Consider the following 15405-nt stretch of genomic DNA (forward strand, 5'->3'; position numbering starts at 1 on the left):
GTTCACCTCACACACGCACACACAATCATAAATAATTTAAGCAGGATTCAGATATTGCACTTTTATATATTTTTTTTATTTTTGCTTGTTGGATGAATATATTATTTACAGCATTTTTGCCATTTTACTCTACGAACGATTTTCTTATTTTTAACATGAAACCTTAATACACTCTCTGGTAAGTCAGAAGGAGTTCCGTAAAATTTTGTTGCTTCACTGAAGGAGAAGAAAAGTTAGTGCTGTAAGCACAATATGTCCTGTGACGTGAATTAACCAACCACACAATCAGTTACTTGGTCACATAAATTTTAATTGGCATATGCGATTTCAATTTTTTTATAAGAAAAAATGCCACCAAGCTCGAAAGATATTGAACATTAAATAAAAATACGTGTTAAAAAGGATATTGTACGGTATGTCACAATGTAAGCCCGTGTTTGACTGACATTAATAAAGTTTTTACACACACGGTATATGAAATAAATTAATAGAATCAAATAAAAACAAAAAAAAAAAATAAACATAACACATCTTATATAAAAGAAAAAAGCCATTTTGCCAGATTCAGCTTAAAAAAATTTCAAATTAAAATTTTCATTTCACATTTTTCGTTATTGAGAGAATTTTAATTATTGTCCAAAAAAAAAAGCAGTAGCATTTCTCGTTTCACAGCCCAATACGGCGATTATAACACTTATATATAGTTTTATAAAAATAGCCCAACCGTCCTTGTCCCAAACCACACATCGTCAAACTCAAAAATCATAATTTGCCTTTCATATTTCACAACTTTTTACTTGCTAGCATAACTCACCTGCAGGTTGTATATGATACCAGCAAGGCTGGCTCTGACCCATAGGACTATTAGCTACACATGACACTGCACCGAAACTGTCATATGATTCAATATGATAAACGTATACGTTATTCAGTGGAGCTGGTGGTGTGGTTGTCACCATAACGCGATGATGCTGTTGCTTATGCAAAGCTGCCATTCGTTTACGTTCCGCTAATAGGAATTGATTACCATGAGTTGCATCATGTGCACTAACTGGATGTTGCAGCAGTATTTGTTGTTGCTGCAACTGCAATTGCTGTTGTTGTTGCGTTTGTTTGCGTACTTGCTGTTTACCTTCGAGGTGATTTTTATGCATCATATTTGAGTAAACCATTTGCGTATATGGCAACTCTGGTATGCTACCATAATCCATATCGTTTATAGACATTTCGCTGCGTATAACACCAATATCGTCATCATCATCATCCTCAGCGTTAGCGTTAGCGTCAGCGTCGTTGTTAACACCCATGCCATCGTAATCATGATGTTCGTCTTCATCTTCGAAATGTATATTCGACCATGTAGCTGCTACGTTACTGCTAGCTGCCACACGACCATGGCGTCCGAGTACAAATTTCTGTGAATGCGAATGTTTCCTTTTGGTGCGTTGATAATATCCGCCAGCGGATGTACGACCTGTGTCCGGATGTTGCAATGGTTGCGCGGAGACAGCAGTTGCTACCGTTGTTGGCAGTTCGATTAGGCTTTCGAGTGAATTGTTGAAATGCCATTTGTAATTAAGATTATCAAGTGGGTTTGCGTCCACTTGACAAGTGATGTTTATTGTTTGCTTAAGTGCAGCGCGTATAATGGTCGATTCAGAGCTGCAGACAGGAGGATCTATTTTAATTAAAAAAAAAAAATAAAATAAAAATATTGTTATTACTTGAGTATTAGATATAATTCTTAACAAAATTTATAAAAACATTTTATTATTGCGAAAGGATTGCGAAAGTACAACAAATCACTCAACAGTTTCATTTTAATGCAATTTAAGTGGTTCTTAAATATTTTTCTATTCATTTAATTAAATATCTCACAGAAACAACTCTTCTCTGAGATAAGATTGAAATACTTTTCCTGTAAATATTAAACGTTGATGTTGATTTTTTAAATTTATGCCACCTGTAGCTCGGAGGCTGATACCAGATAACGTAGAGCTCTTGTTATTTGCGCTGCTGACCCAAATTAAAAATGCTAGTTACGGCATGAACATTTTTCATATATAAGAAATAGTTAACGTTTTTTACCAACTAAAGTTGGAAAAATGATAAAAGAATGTTAAAGTTTTAGTAAAAGGCATGTAAGTGCCAAGAGCACTACATTAATGCGAAACTTTAGATGTTGTAGTGAACTTTAACACAGCAGCCACTTAACTTAAAGGTCTTTTATTTAAATACAAAACAAAACTAATAAGTATAAAGTTTCAAAAACTCTTAGGTGAAATGAATAGAAGTGTCCTTTTAATATACTTTTTAACTCTTTAAAATAGTACTGAAGTAATTTTGGCTTAGTGTTTACTTCTATAAAGCTAGTCTATTATGTTAACGTCTAAAAAGTGATATATGCCATGCATTCTTTTCGAGAAATATGTATATTTTTTGAAGCATATATCAAAAATATAAATCTATGCAAAACTAAAATCAAAAAATATATGGTGATATAAAACATACCAAAGGTTTTTTGTTGATACCCATATATCTTGGAACACTAATCCGATTGTATCAAACGAGGAAGTGTTTAAAAAATCACATTTCCCATGAGTGAAATATATGAAGAAATACAATAATTTAATCAATAATATTATATTTATTAATTACTAATAAAAAATTGTCAACAAATTACAATGATTAAGTTATTTTATGTAGCTGTGGTTTATGTGTTAGTTCAAATTAATATCACAAATAAAAAATGGTTATTAATGACTCCACAACAAGAATTAATAAAACTCTTAGTTTGAATAACGCAAATTAAGTATAAGATGGCTTTTTGTGTTAACACGGGTCCACGGTTTCAAGTTGACTGGGCTCAATTTCTGATATATGAAGTCCAAAAATCATACGATACGACATTTAAATCAACGGATTTTTTCAAAATCACTGATAATGGATATTTAGCAATATCAAGTTAGTTAGTTAGTTGAAGTGGACTAAAAATCCCACAAATTCTAGTAATAAGGGTAGAGAAGAAGGTCGAACTTGAACCAGTCAAAAGCATTTATAAAGGCGAGAGTCTAACCAATGCTATTACTGGAGATATCGCTAAGTGCGTTAAAGAAGAGGGCTCCCAAAAACCTAAGCCTAGTTCTGGCCAAGCCTGAATATAGACACAACAGGTATTCTACTGTAGACATGCGTTGCAAAAGATACTACAGAGTAGACCGAGTCTAGCTCTATGCCATTCTGTAGTCCAGTGCCCTGTAAAGACAGATATTTACCTAAATAACTCTAATTTGCTTTTGTGTAAAAAAAATATATCACAATTTCAAATAATAAATAAATTTATTATTTTAAAAGTTATAACAGCTGTTTTTTGTGTGAAATGGAAAATTTCATGAATTTCCTCTATTCGAAATAGATTTCTTGCAATAGAAGAAAAACTTTATAAAGGGAAAAAACTTTTTTTAACTAAATCCCAAGCTCAAACTGTCGATTTCCAAGATACTCACATTTAACGTCCAAGTAAACTTCATTGCTGGAAACGCTCCCCTGTAAGTTCGTAGCTCTGCAGAAATACTGTCCATGTGACGATTTCGAGATGCCTTGTAGAACTAAGGTTTGATTCGATATGATTATGCCACGTGATGAATGCAATTGTTTATCCTGCGAAAGAAAATGAAAAAATAATTTGCAAAAGTATTAATTTAAGCAGATAATGTGCAACAGACCAGAACAAATGAGATAAAACATAAACTTATTATCATAAAACTTAAGACGACAAAGTTGCCGTTCGCAAGGATAACACAAGGAAAGGAAAATTCCATTACTTGCAGGGAATGTACTGAACTGTAAGGGAAATTCATAATGAAAAGAAAATTTGAAATTTAAAAAGGATAAACTTAATAATGCATTTTATATATTTGCATTCTTTGTACTGCAGTTTCCTCGTTTTATTTTCTCATCGCTAAAAGGCAAGGATAAAACTGAGTTAAGGAAGCAAAATGTGAAACATCTTCTCAGCGCAGCAGAGGAACGAATTATGTAAAACAGCTGCAGATATTACACATTTGTAGCAAACGGAATTTTAATTAATTTTTATTGAATTGTACTGCGATAAGCTTGTGAAAGCATGGTTTTAGAGAGATTCAATAAAGAAGATCAAATGGTAAAAAATTATTTCAATTAAATAATAATGAGATACTTTTAGAAATTTTTACTTAAAATGCAACAGCTGAACGTTGTTGCAATTATCGATAATTGTATTCTTTTTTATTTTTTATTTTTTAATTAAAACTATAAAACTAACTTTGTTCTTTATATTGCGTTTAATAAAGTTTTATGCATATTATTATTATTATTTTATTATGCTTTCTACAATTGTCATTTCCATTTCTGTAGAACTTTTTCACAACAGTTTCCTCTATAAGTTTTAACTAATATCTAAAAAAAATATCTAATAACATTAAGTAAAGATCTCATTAGTCAATCAAGTAATTTAAATAATTTCACTGCTTTATTTAGTTCACTTCTATCTACTCTATCGAATAGATAGAATCGCATTGATAACGCAATTCAGTCAGTAACTTTCCCTTCACAAGTTGCTCAAACATTTCAGTTTTACATTTCCACACAATTTATTATCTCATTTTTTCGAAGTATACAAATGATTTACCATTCAATTTCCTGGGATTTACATTACAATGAGATATAAAGGGTAATACAAATTGAGATATAAGAGCACTTTAACCAATTAAAAGTTTTTTCAATTGTATTTTGCATGTAGTTTGAACTATATCTGTGTTTTTTATTAAAATTTAATTGATCAACATACTTATTAACAAAAAATATATATATAATATATAAGGTTTTATTGAACCTTAGTACAAAACTATTTTGAAAAAAATAAAAACTTTAATAAAAAATTTCAAGTATTGAAAAAGTAACCTAAAGCCGATTTTAATAAATTGAAGAAAAAATATAAAACAAGTATGTTTAATATAAAAAATTATCAAATAATATTGCATATACGTACAGACACAATATATAATAAATAAAATATACTATATATGTGGATTAGATGAAAAGAAGTAGCAAATCTTACAAGAAGGCTTTAAATCAGGATATAAGTCAGTGCCGGTTTTAGCGCTGACAGTGGTCAAGATTACTGCTACTGGTCAAGAGTACCTAACACTTCGTAGATACTATATAGACCCACATAATAACACTCCGGCTACCATTCTGTTGATCGAGCGGTTAAAAATGTATGCAACTGCTTGCAACGGCATCACTTATTTCAATCAAATTTGTTTCGCAATTTAGTAGCTAAATATCTATGTACATGAAGGTTCAGAATTTAACGCAGAGATAACCGCAGAGAAGTTTCAACAGCACGGTGTTATTCACACGCGTCATTAGATTTCCGAGGAATTCCGCCCGTACCAGTTGAAGTTATGTGTTTGGGTAAAACTTCCGTCTTAGTGAGGAGCGAGGCCTATCTAATAACTCTGCTGATCTTTGGGTGACAGCACGCAGTTGAAAAATGCATGGTTGTACCCTAGACTGTCGCCAAATTTTGCCCATCGCTAACAGTGTTAGAAGTTACAGTAGGTTAGAATAGTACTTGATTCCAAAATGAAGTTACCGACATATTGACACTAAATAGTACAATTTTGGTATCACACGAGTTTAGTAGAACCTTCGAGAGGTTCTTAATCCTTTATCCCCAACATGTGTCTTATCATCCTTATCATTATTCCTTACTACACTAACTTGTCCACTAATTTGTTAATCAATTCAATGCTCATAAGGATATTTTAAAACTCACTTCAAAATGATTGTTTTTAAAAATCAAGACAAAAATTTTAAAAAGTTATTGACATTGAAGGAATATACAGGTGACCCTGTATATATGACAACCCTACTGTACAGTTCGTATTGTTTTATTTTTAATTTTTTCCTTTTTTTTTATTATTTTTGTGTTTTATCTTACATATTTATTGGCGTGCGAGGCAGTCAGACCAATAAATATACAATGACATTCTTAAGCATAATACACTTACAATTCCCAACATTGGTGCAAGTTAATGCCAATTGTAGATACCCCAAATGAAAGTATGTACATATGTACAAGCATTTACATTAGTATTTATATATTTAGATCTAAGCATACTTTTATTTATTCATCCATTCGTCTACTCATCCATCTAGGAGTACAAAACATCATTCAAAGTATAAAAAGATATTTGTGCCAGCAAGGATTGCTGCAGAAAGCATTGACATTGCTGACAAATGCAGCACCCGAGCACAAACATCGCCAGCACAAACAATACCAACAATAAAACAACAGAACAACAAAACAACAAACAATAGCAGCGAACAACAAGGATAACAATGAATGAATATTTGTTGTATGAAGTTGAGCTTATAAATAAATAAAGCCTTGTTTCGTAAAGCTCAAGTGGTAAACTTATCCTTTAAATTATTTTAAATCTACTGAAAACATTTGACTTTAAAGTCAAAATAAATAATAGCAAAGAAGAGGAAAGGATAATGCAAGCATGAAAAAACATTTTTCACATTTAAAATTTATATTTAATTTCCTTTATTTTTTATTTAAATTCCGTAGAAAATCGGGTAAGAAATTTTAGTTAATGAATTAAAAACAATATTAAAGAGAATACAAGTCATAGGAAGAAGTATTCCAACATCATATAGGCATTATTGAAAAATATACATATACAAAATAAATATGACGGAGGTGTATATGGGATGACCAGCCGGTAGCCAAGGAGGACAGAAAAGCTTGTGCTAGTGAAACTAATGCCTAGGGTTGCTTTAATATCGCAGTATGTCGTATGACGACCTTCACGAGTTTCGTCAGTGAGCGAACTATTGCCAAGATTTAAATCATTGTCTCAGTGGTAAAAGATGACGTTTTATTGCAAAGTGTGGAAGTAGTTTATCGATGTACTTGTCTAGATAATCCACATTCTAAGGTTGGTTATGTTTAATGATGTCAAACTTTTGTATGGAAATGTCAGATGACACCTGATAACAATTCGTGTTGCCAAGGCTCAAAATATAAATAGTGACCCCCGTATTAAATCTCATAGAATAAACATTCCCAACTTAACTGCTTAACTGAAACAATTATAAAAAAAAATTTTCACTTCACATACAGCTTAATATATTATGTAGGAGGTTTTATTTAATTTTTTTATATTATACATTTGAAAAAAGCATAGAAGGAGCACATACTGCCAGGACAACAGAAAAAAAGGAATTGTAAACAAAAGATGAAGTGTAAATTAAACAGGATCCAGCGGCAATTTTTGTCTCAAGTGCTAAATGACGTACAACGAGTACTAGAAAACGAATAATGCGAGTATGTATAATGAAAGTAATGCGGACAAATTCCAAAACTTAGGGTTGTAGGATATGACGAAAAAGGAATATATATTAATATATAGGAATATATATTAATATATAGGAATATATATTAATATATAGGATATATATAGGAATATATATCAATGTATAGGAATATATATCAATATATAGAAATATGTCTTCGCTGTTTTTGAAGAACAGATTAAATACAAAAGCAGTAACTGATGAAAATATGAAAACCCAGTCCAATAAAGCAAAGACGTACTGCATTAATCGTTAACACGGAACATGGTGAAGCATACTAGCATTAACATTTCTATCTATTCTAACAAAAAAGCCAAACGTTTCAATTAAGTTTGAGAAAGTATTTCCTTTTAAGCTGTTTTGAGATGAACTATCTTTTTCTGCTTAATGCCTAGCTAGCTTCACCTAGTTACTATTACTTTATATACTTTAATATTATGATTAATATGTTTTTTAAAAACAGATTTTTAAGCTCTTCTAGTTTGCAAAAGAAATCTGCTTTAAATTATTAATTTTAGAAATATTAATAGAAAAAATATTAATTAAGTACAACGTATTACCATCTAAACAACTACTTCAAATATATAATTCAAATATTTATCACAATTTTAAATATTTGTTACAATAAACATTGTTTATACTTACATTGTGGTACCATTCCACTTTTGTAATGCCAGGATTAGCTTTAACTTCACACTCCAAATAAACATCTGAACCTTTCATTAAGTTATTTGGATCGAGTGGTGCACCCAAGTTCAATGATACGATTGGAGCATCTGTGAAAAATAGACAAGAATTTTTTGCTTTTTAGTATAAATTTATCTCAAATCTAAATTCATTCACTTTTAGAACAAATTTTATGTTTACTTACGTGTAACATTTAAAACACGTGAATCCTTCAAATACATAATAGCATTGCCATTCATCGAAGCTGTAGTTACAGTAGTGTGACCATCTCCTATATGGTGACCTTGATTTAAGGAAATAGAGCAAACAACTTGGCGTTCATTATCTTCTGGAACGGGTATAAGCATCATTTCTGAAATTGTTGTGTTCCCATCAGCGGAGGTCTGTATGAATATAAAAGCACGACGTAAATAAATACCTCAGGAAACCTTATTTAATATTTCATTTAAAACTAATATTTGTTTTAATATTTAATATATATAAATCTTAAAGAGTTAAATACATTGTGCTTCTGATTTCGCAGTATTACTTCAATGACATATATTATAAGAACTATCCATCAAAGCATTATTTGTTTAGTTTAGAATTTTAAAGAAGTTGGATTGTTTGACAACCGCTGAACATGCTAAACTTGTGAAGAACAACTCATCGCAAGTTGCCTGAAAAAGATCCAGTACTTTAGTATGTTCCATAGAGGACATTTGAATAATGTTGTATACCATACTTAATTTCAACGACCAAATGATATATTCAATTAAATTTTTATCAACCTTTCAACCATCAGGGTGTTTTACATAAACTTTCTTTTGAAGTCATAAAATGGATACTCCCGTATGTTTTTACCATATATAGCACTGGTATATTATTGTTATAAACAAAATATCTTTCTCATTTTTGAAGGTATACAATAATCCGTATGTAATATAGTACTGCTATTTTATGTTAGTTTAACTTACGGATTGTGTGGCTCCTTGTATAAGTTGTCCACCTTTGGTCCATATTATATTTGGTGGTGGGCGGCCTCCAACAGCTGTACAAGTCACATGGGTGCGTGTGCCAGCCACAAGAGCATGATTTAGTCCTTGAAGTAGTAAGTTTAGAGGTGGTACTGAAAAAAAGAAATTTGTTAGATTTTTGGCAGAAAAAAACTTCTTGTGTTTACTGAATGAAATTATAAATCTTGAGGGCTTTTTAAAATTTAGCAATATTTCACACTAATGTAAATCATCACAAGACACGAGAATTTGTACTCTATGATAACATTAGTTCACCCTTTTTTAACCACATTTTCTGTTTATTACTTAAGTATGTTATCTCAAAAATAAAAGTCAACAAGAAAGTCCTTGTGTTTTACTCAGAACCTTCTCATTATTCTAATGTATTTTATGGTTAGATAAAATAATAAGTACTGGGGAACGTTTTACTTGTGAATATGTAGGATCAAGTGAACTATATTCATCTTCCATAATTACAGCGAAGTTTTGTGCGTTTATGGTTAATACTAGTATCGCTCACATCTTTGCTGTAGCAATTTTTACACTTCACACAACCACACAGAGAGGGGTTAATAATATATCGCAATCAATCTTCTTTTGTTTACTTACATATAAATATCTAATAATTAAAATCTACGACTCGTTTAGTATTACTTTGATTTTTATTTATTTCAGCACATACATCAAATAACTGCAGCTTTCGCTCCCTCTTTGCATAACCCATATTTCATCCTACCCTAACATACGAGTGTTCGTTCGCATGTCCTTATAGCACTAGCAGTTTATATCCTTTACATCTTTATTTGTGCATTCACTATATTTTATTCACTATTTGCTATTTAACTAGGCGTACAAGAAAAATGCTCTGTAATTTCATTCAGCAAAGGAAAAACTGCCTTGAAGTCACGGGTAAAATTTTTGTAGTTTGTTGGCGCTGAAGTGACTGAGAATGGTAGTAGAAACAGTAGTAGAAAGAGTAGTAGAAAAGGTACTACACATTTGTTTGTATCTGTTTGTATAATATATATAAATTCTTATCAATTAATAAAAATCAGTGCCTACATTTACTATTTATTGTACATTTAGTCGTAAATAAATGTGCTTTGTGCATATATAACATTTGACAGTGAAATCCGCTTTGTGCCGCTTGGTCCTTTGTGGCAGGAGCTGCTTTGTAAATAATGTCAATAATTTATTTTCGCTTTGATTTAGTGACGGCATGTCACCTTTTATATAAAAACTACAAAAAATATATGAGGAAAAAAGAAAAAACCCAAATTAAGAATACGAAACAAACTAAAGTGAAATGAATTTGGAGTCATTTCATTTTTTGGGCTGGGAAGATGTTAGTTTCAGTGCCTAAGGGAGTGCAATTGGACGTAACATTATGGAACTTGTTACTTTTTAACCTTTGCTGTATATAACTTGAATTAAAATATTTTTATGAATCGTCATAAGCCTTATAATATTCACTATTCGACTGAATATAAAATATATTTTTTGATTAATACTGTCTGCTAAAAAGTCTTATATGTAACCCCTATCTAACGAAGTCTTTTGTGGACTGTGGACAACTTGTGATTTCTGAAGAATGGTTCAATTACGGGTTCTTTTTGGACTGATGATTAGTCCTATTTTCCGCTTCCCTAAGACTATCACATTATTTAATATCAATTTAAGGTCATCAAAATATATTCTGTTATTAAAGATGGTTCTTAGTTTAGAAAACAATAATCTTCCTTTATAAAACAACAGTTAGTAGGAATTAACTTGCTTGTTCTTGAAGTGATATTCTTTTTGTTTGCTTAAGATAATTAATCAGACTAAAAGGAGTTACGGTATTGCCGAATTGACAAATTAATTTGCAATTACATTGAATGCGCTCTTTATGAAAATTGTAAATACTTATCACTTAAAATAATGTATATCCCAACAGAGAGTTCATAATTTACTTAATGAAATTGCACTGCAGTGAAACAATTTACATCAAATAATTGGCACAAAAACAGTTCGGCAGGATTTAATTATAAGCAACACCGACCAGCGACCACCAACCAGCGAGCAAGTGGAAAAATAAAGCAGAGTCCCTGCTGTCGGTAGTAATATTGCTTCCGTAAGCAACCACCAAAACAAACTGTACTACCAACATCAACACTTCCATTATCAATATTGCCATTAAAAATCAACAACCCACCCAGTGGAGCAGGCAGGACGAATATTGCGACGAGAAACCAATCCAATAACGCAGCTGGTCACAAAAAATAATTAAAACAATAATAATAATGTCATTGATGATGTTGGAAGTTGGGAGCTGGTTCTCTGACATCACACTGGCGAAGTGATGCACTGGCCATGATTACGTCGATGATGTTGATGGTAATGATAATAATGAGTGTTTTACTGGTCATATAAAAACATTCGAAAACATTCGAAAGTGTTTCATCCTTTTTGTTTGCTTTCGCTGTAATAATTGCCACAGAATAAAAATGCTCAAAATGATAATGAAAGCACAAAATGTGTAATAAATTGAAGCACTCAAAATTAACCGGAAGAGCGTCTTTACAACACAATTGAAGTGGTTAATTAAGGTTTTTGTAATTCGAAACAAAAGCGCATATTATGCAGATACTCGGGGAAAAATTGGGTGAAATTTCAACTCTTATGGAAGAAAAACTGGGACAACATTATTATGTTTACGAATTTACGAAGCAAGGATTTTAATTTATTTTGTAATAAATGGATATAACAATAACAGAAAACTTAAGTTAAAAAAAATAACATTAAATTGAAATGATCATTTAGAAAGCATTTTAAAAGTCTAAATTATTAATTTATGTTTATATTAATTTAAAAAAAAATTCTATTAGAATAATGTATTAACCGTTGACAACAGAAAGGCATATTATATAAACTCAAGTGAGCTTTGATGTATAAGGGGCTGCCGCTTTGAACTTATCTAACTCACACATATATAGCCTTGTATCCAAGAAAGCCCACTTGAGGTCAAATAATGACCCATTGTGGTACCACTGAAATAGCGTTGGTTCGTACATAGACTTGAAGTTCTGTATATGAGCAACGCCTCCCCCATTAGGTAAAGGTAAACCAACCTGACAATTCTATGAATTTGGCTAAGTTCCGATCAGGTCGGTAAGAAAAGGCTCCCCGAAGATTTTTGATCTTATCCTAGCTAAAGATGCGGACTGACACATAAGATGGAGCACAGAGTTTCCTTCTTATTCTCCAGGCCACAGCCTTGACAAAAGTCATTACAGGGTAGACCCTGTCTTATAGTATGCCTCCCTATTATGCAGTGGCCCGTCAGTACTAATACCGTGGTGCTGAGCAGCTTCCGCATTAGTTGACTGATAGCTGACTGGTATGTTATTTGCTCAAATTAGACCAAGTCAATCTAGATAACTGAGAACAGAGTTCCTTTGTTCAGTATTTTTGTTTACTTTTATTAATTTTTCTTGCAAGTGGAACAAAGTGGAAAATAAACTAAATAATTTATTAAATTTATAAGAAAAATTTTTATTATTCTTAAAGTCATCATAGATAGATAAAGATTTAAATTAAGATTGCAAAAAGGCTGGGTTAAGGTTTTTTACCACCACATGACAACCAAAAACAAAATTGAAATGCAATCATTAAACTTCTTCCGCAGCTTTAACTTTTATTTCCTAAGAAGCAAAACATCCTGTTATTTCTGCTTTTCTTCATTCGCTATTTTCCTACGAATTTTTTGTAAATATTTCAGTACGAAAAAGTCTAGGATAACATGCATGTGCTATGATGGATTAGCAATGTTTTCAAGGGGGTTCCTTTATTTATTGTTTTTTTTCTGTGTATCTTTTTTTTTGCTTACTTCTCAGATACTTCAATAATTCAACAAGCTGATGTTAACTTCCTGCTTGAGTTGTCTTACTTTGTATATTTATTTTATGCTTTTTTGGACTCTTACGCTGCTCCAAAAGCTTGTTGACTTCCGGTTAAGCAGTCATACCATTTTTTACCAAATACACACTGTTTCCGTATATATTTAGCAATGGTTAAGAGTAGATCTGCAGTACGAAATTTGTTTCTATTACTTTTTAAATAAAATTTAGCTTAAGTCCTCTTATTAAAATATTTCTCAATGATATGGCAAATTAGGCACTGAATTTTTATAAACGTAAAACATAATTTCAATATTTAAGAATCCATAAAATATAAAAAGAGAATTGCAATGCAATATAAAAAATTAAAACACTATTCTTATCATTAGAAAACTAAGTCGGTGGGAGTTCTTTTGAAAGTTTATGAGGGCAGTAAATTTATTGCTATATCTTATACTCCCGTTTAGTTATGGTAAACTACCCTATATGATGTAAAAACCAACAAAGATGTGCCATACAAATTTTGCATATATTTTTCGTTTTCTCCTTATAAAAAAGCATTACTTTTTATTAACGCCAAGGTTTCATATTAACGATTTTAATGGCAATCTGACACGCCCACTACTGCTACTGCTGCTGCAATTACATTGCCATTGTTGATTTTAAATTGGGGTGTTCATGATGTGTTAATGTCATAATAATGACGTACGAAAGCATGTGTCGCCTTTTGTTGTTATTTTTGTAATAAGAAAGAAACGAATAAGACAAAGGATTCATTTAATATATGCCAAAAATTTGAATCCCTGTTTTACTTTTTTACTTGCGTTCATAAATTAACGTGTAAGGAGTAAAGTGAATGTGAACAAAACTGTGTAAACAAATACTTGTGTAAAGGAAACTTGAACGTGTCCTGTAAAGGTAGCTGTGTCCTTTTGTTCTCTACTAATTACAAACACGTGTTTAAAACTTTTTTAATTTCAATTCAACTTTTTTCCAGTTTTGTTTTTGAATAAAAAGTTGACATTTAAACGTGCTGAAGTCTTAATTTCGATAAATTAAAAAAGTGCGCCTGTAGATTTTGAAAGGTGCACACATTCCCTTTTAGCCTAAAAGACGTGATTTTGCATTCTGTTGATTTTTAGTATTTTATATGAAGCTAAATCGCTCTCAATAGACATAAAGTGAAATTGTCCAGATTCACACTTTTAGTGCTGTTTGATTTTATTTAGAAAATAATACATTTTTCTCCATATACATATATATTCTATAAACATAAATACACATTTTAATATATGTAAGATGTTTTTGTAATTTTGTGACAGCTACTATTCCCTCTCACTGCTATTATTAATGTCACGTGCCGTTTCTACCCTAAGGAATATCCTGCAATACAATTCTGTTTTGTTCTTTGTCTTTTATGACAGGATATGTACCTGCATAATTACAACATTTTTATAGCTTGATTGATTATTGTTCAATTGCTTGTAAAAGAAGTCAATGTATTATTAAACAAAGTCAATGGTGTTGAAAACGAAGTCCAAACAACAATTTTTCTAATTGAGTTAAAAGGTTGTAGTCATTAATTTGATGTGAGGTAATAAATTGTGGAAGTAAACCATATATGTAGCCGTAATGTAATAAATAACTAATTTGATGAAGATTTTCAAATAAGCATTAGATTAATATCTTAAAGTCGGAATTAAGGACATTATCACCTAAATCAAATAATTTTATGAAAAATTGTATTAAAAAATATATGTTAAAAATATTAAGTACAAATATGTGTATAAAAAGAACAAATTATTAAGAAAAGCCTGCTTTATATTTAAATTAAAATTTAGCAACGAATTTACTAGATTTAATTCACATCCTAAAAATATACTACAAAAAAATTATATATAGACAGGGGCGGTTTTCACTCATTTGTACAAATTTTTAAATTTCATTTTTCATATTGTTTAGTTTCTCACAAAGTAACATATTTAATTGATTTTTTCCTAATTATAGTGGGCTGGTTTTCTGAGTCTATATAATTAAGGTTTTAACGCGAAGAATTTTAAATTATTATGAAATATCATTTAAGAGTTTTTTGTAATTAAAATTAACAATTAATTAAATATTGCGGTCACCAGTTCTAATTATTAATGCAAGAACTAAATTTATTAACTATAAAGATACTTGAACATTATTATTAAAAATAACACGTACTAGTAGATAGTTACGCACTTCTAGAATTGTTTGCAGAAATAAATTCTAAAGAAACAGTAGCGATGATGTAATGTAAAATTATTTAATAATCAATAATACTAAGCAGAAAATCAGGGTATGAAATAAAGTTTGAGATTAAGTTACAATATAAGTGTTAAGACATAGAAATTATTCAAGTACATTGAATTTTACTGTGCATGTAAGCAATAACGTCAACTCGTCTTTAT

The 15405-nt window shown here is 30.8% G+C and overlaps 1 protein-coding gene across 1 annotated transcript in view; it reads right to left on the bottom strand.

Annotated features, from left to right (window-relative positions):
- The window catches only part of LOC119685949, a 317355-nt gene that overhangs the window by 13142 nt on the left and 288808 nt on the right, over window positions 1-15405 (bottom strand). Inside the window, exons 2-6 of the mRNA XM_038100363.1 lie at window positions 9054-9205; window positions 8282-8480; window positions 8056-8186; window positions 3507-3660; window positions 815-1678 (exon numbers count right to left, since the gene is read on the bottom strand). Of these exons, the coding sequence (XP_037956291.1) occupies window positions 815-1678; window positions 3507-3660; window positions 8056-8186; window positions 8282-8447 (1315 nt within the window). The 5' untranslated portion in view covers window positions 8448-8480; window positions 9054-9205. The remainder of the gene's footprint in view (window positions 1-814; window positions 1679-3506; window positions 3661-8055; window positions 8187-8281; window positions 8481-9053; window positions 9206-15405) is intronic.

This window comes from Teleopsis dalmanni, chromosome 2, assembly GCF_002237135.1.
Source record: "Teleopsis dalmanni isolate 2A chromosome 2, ASM223713v2, whole genome shotgun sequence".
Taxonomy (NCBI): domain Eukaryota; kingdom Metazoa; phylum Arthropoda; class Insecta; order Diptera; family Diopsidae; genus Teleopsis; species Teleopsis dalmanni.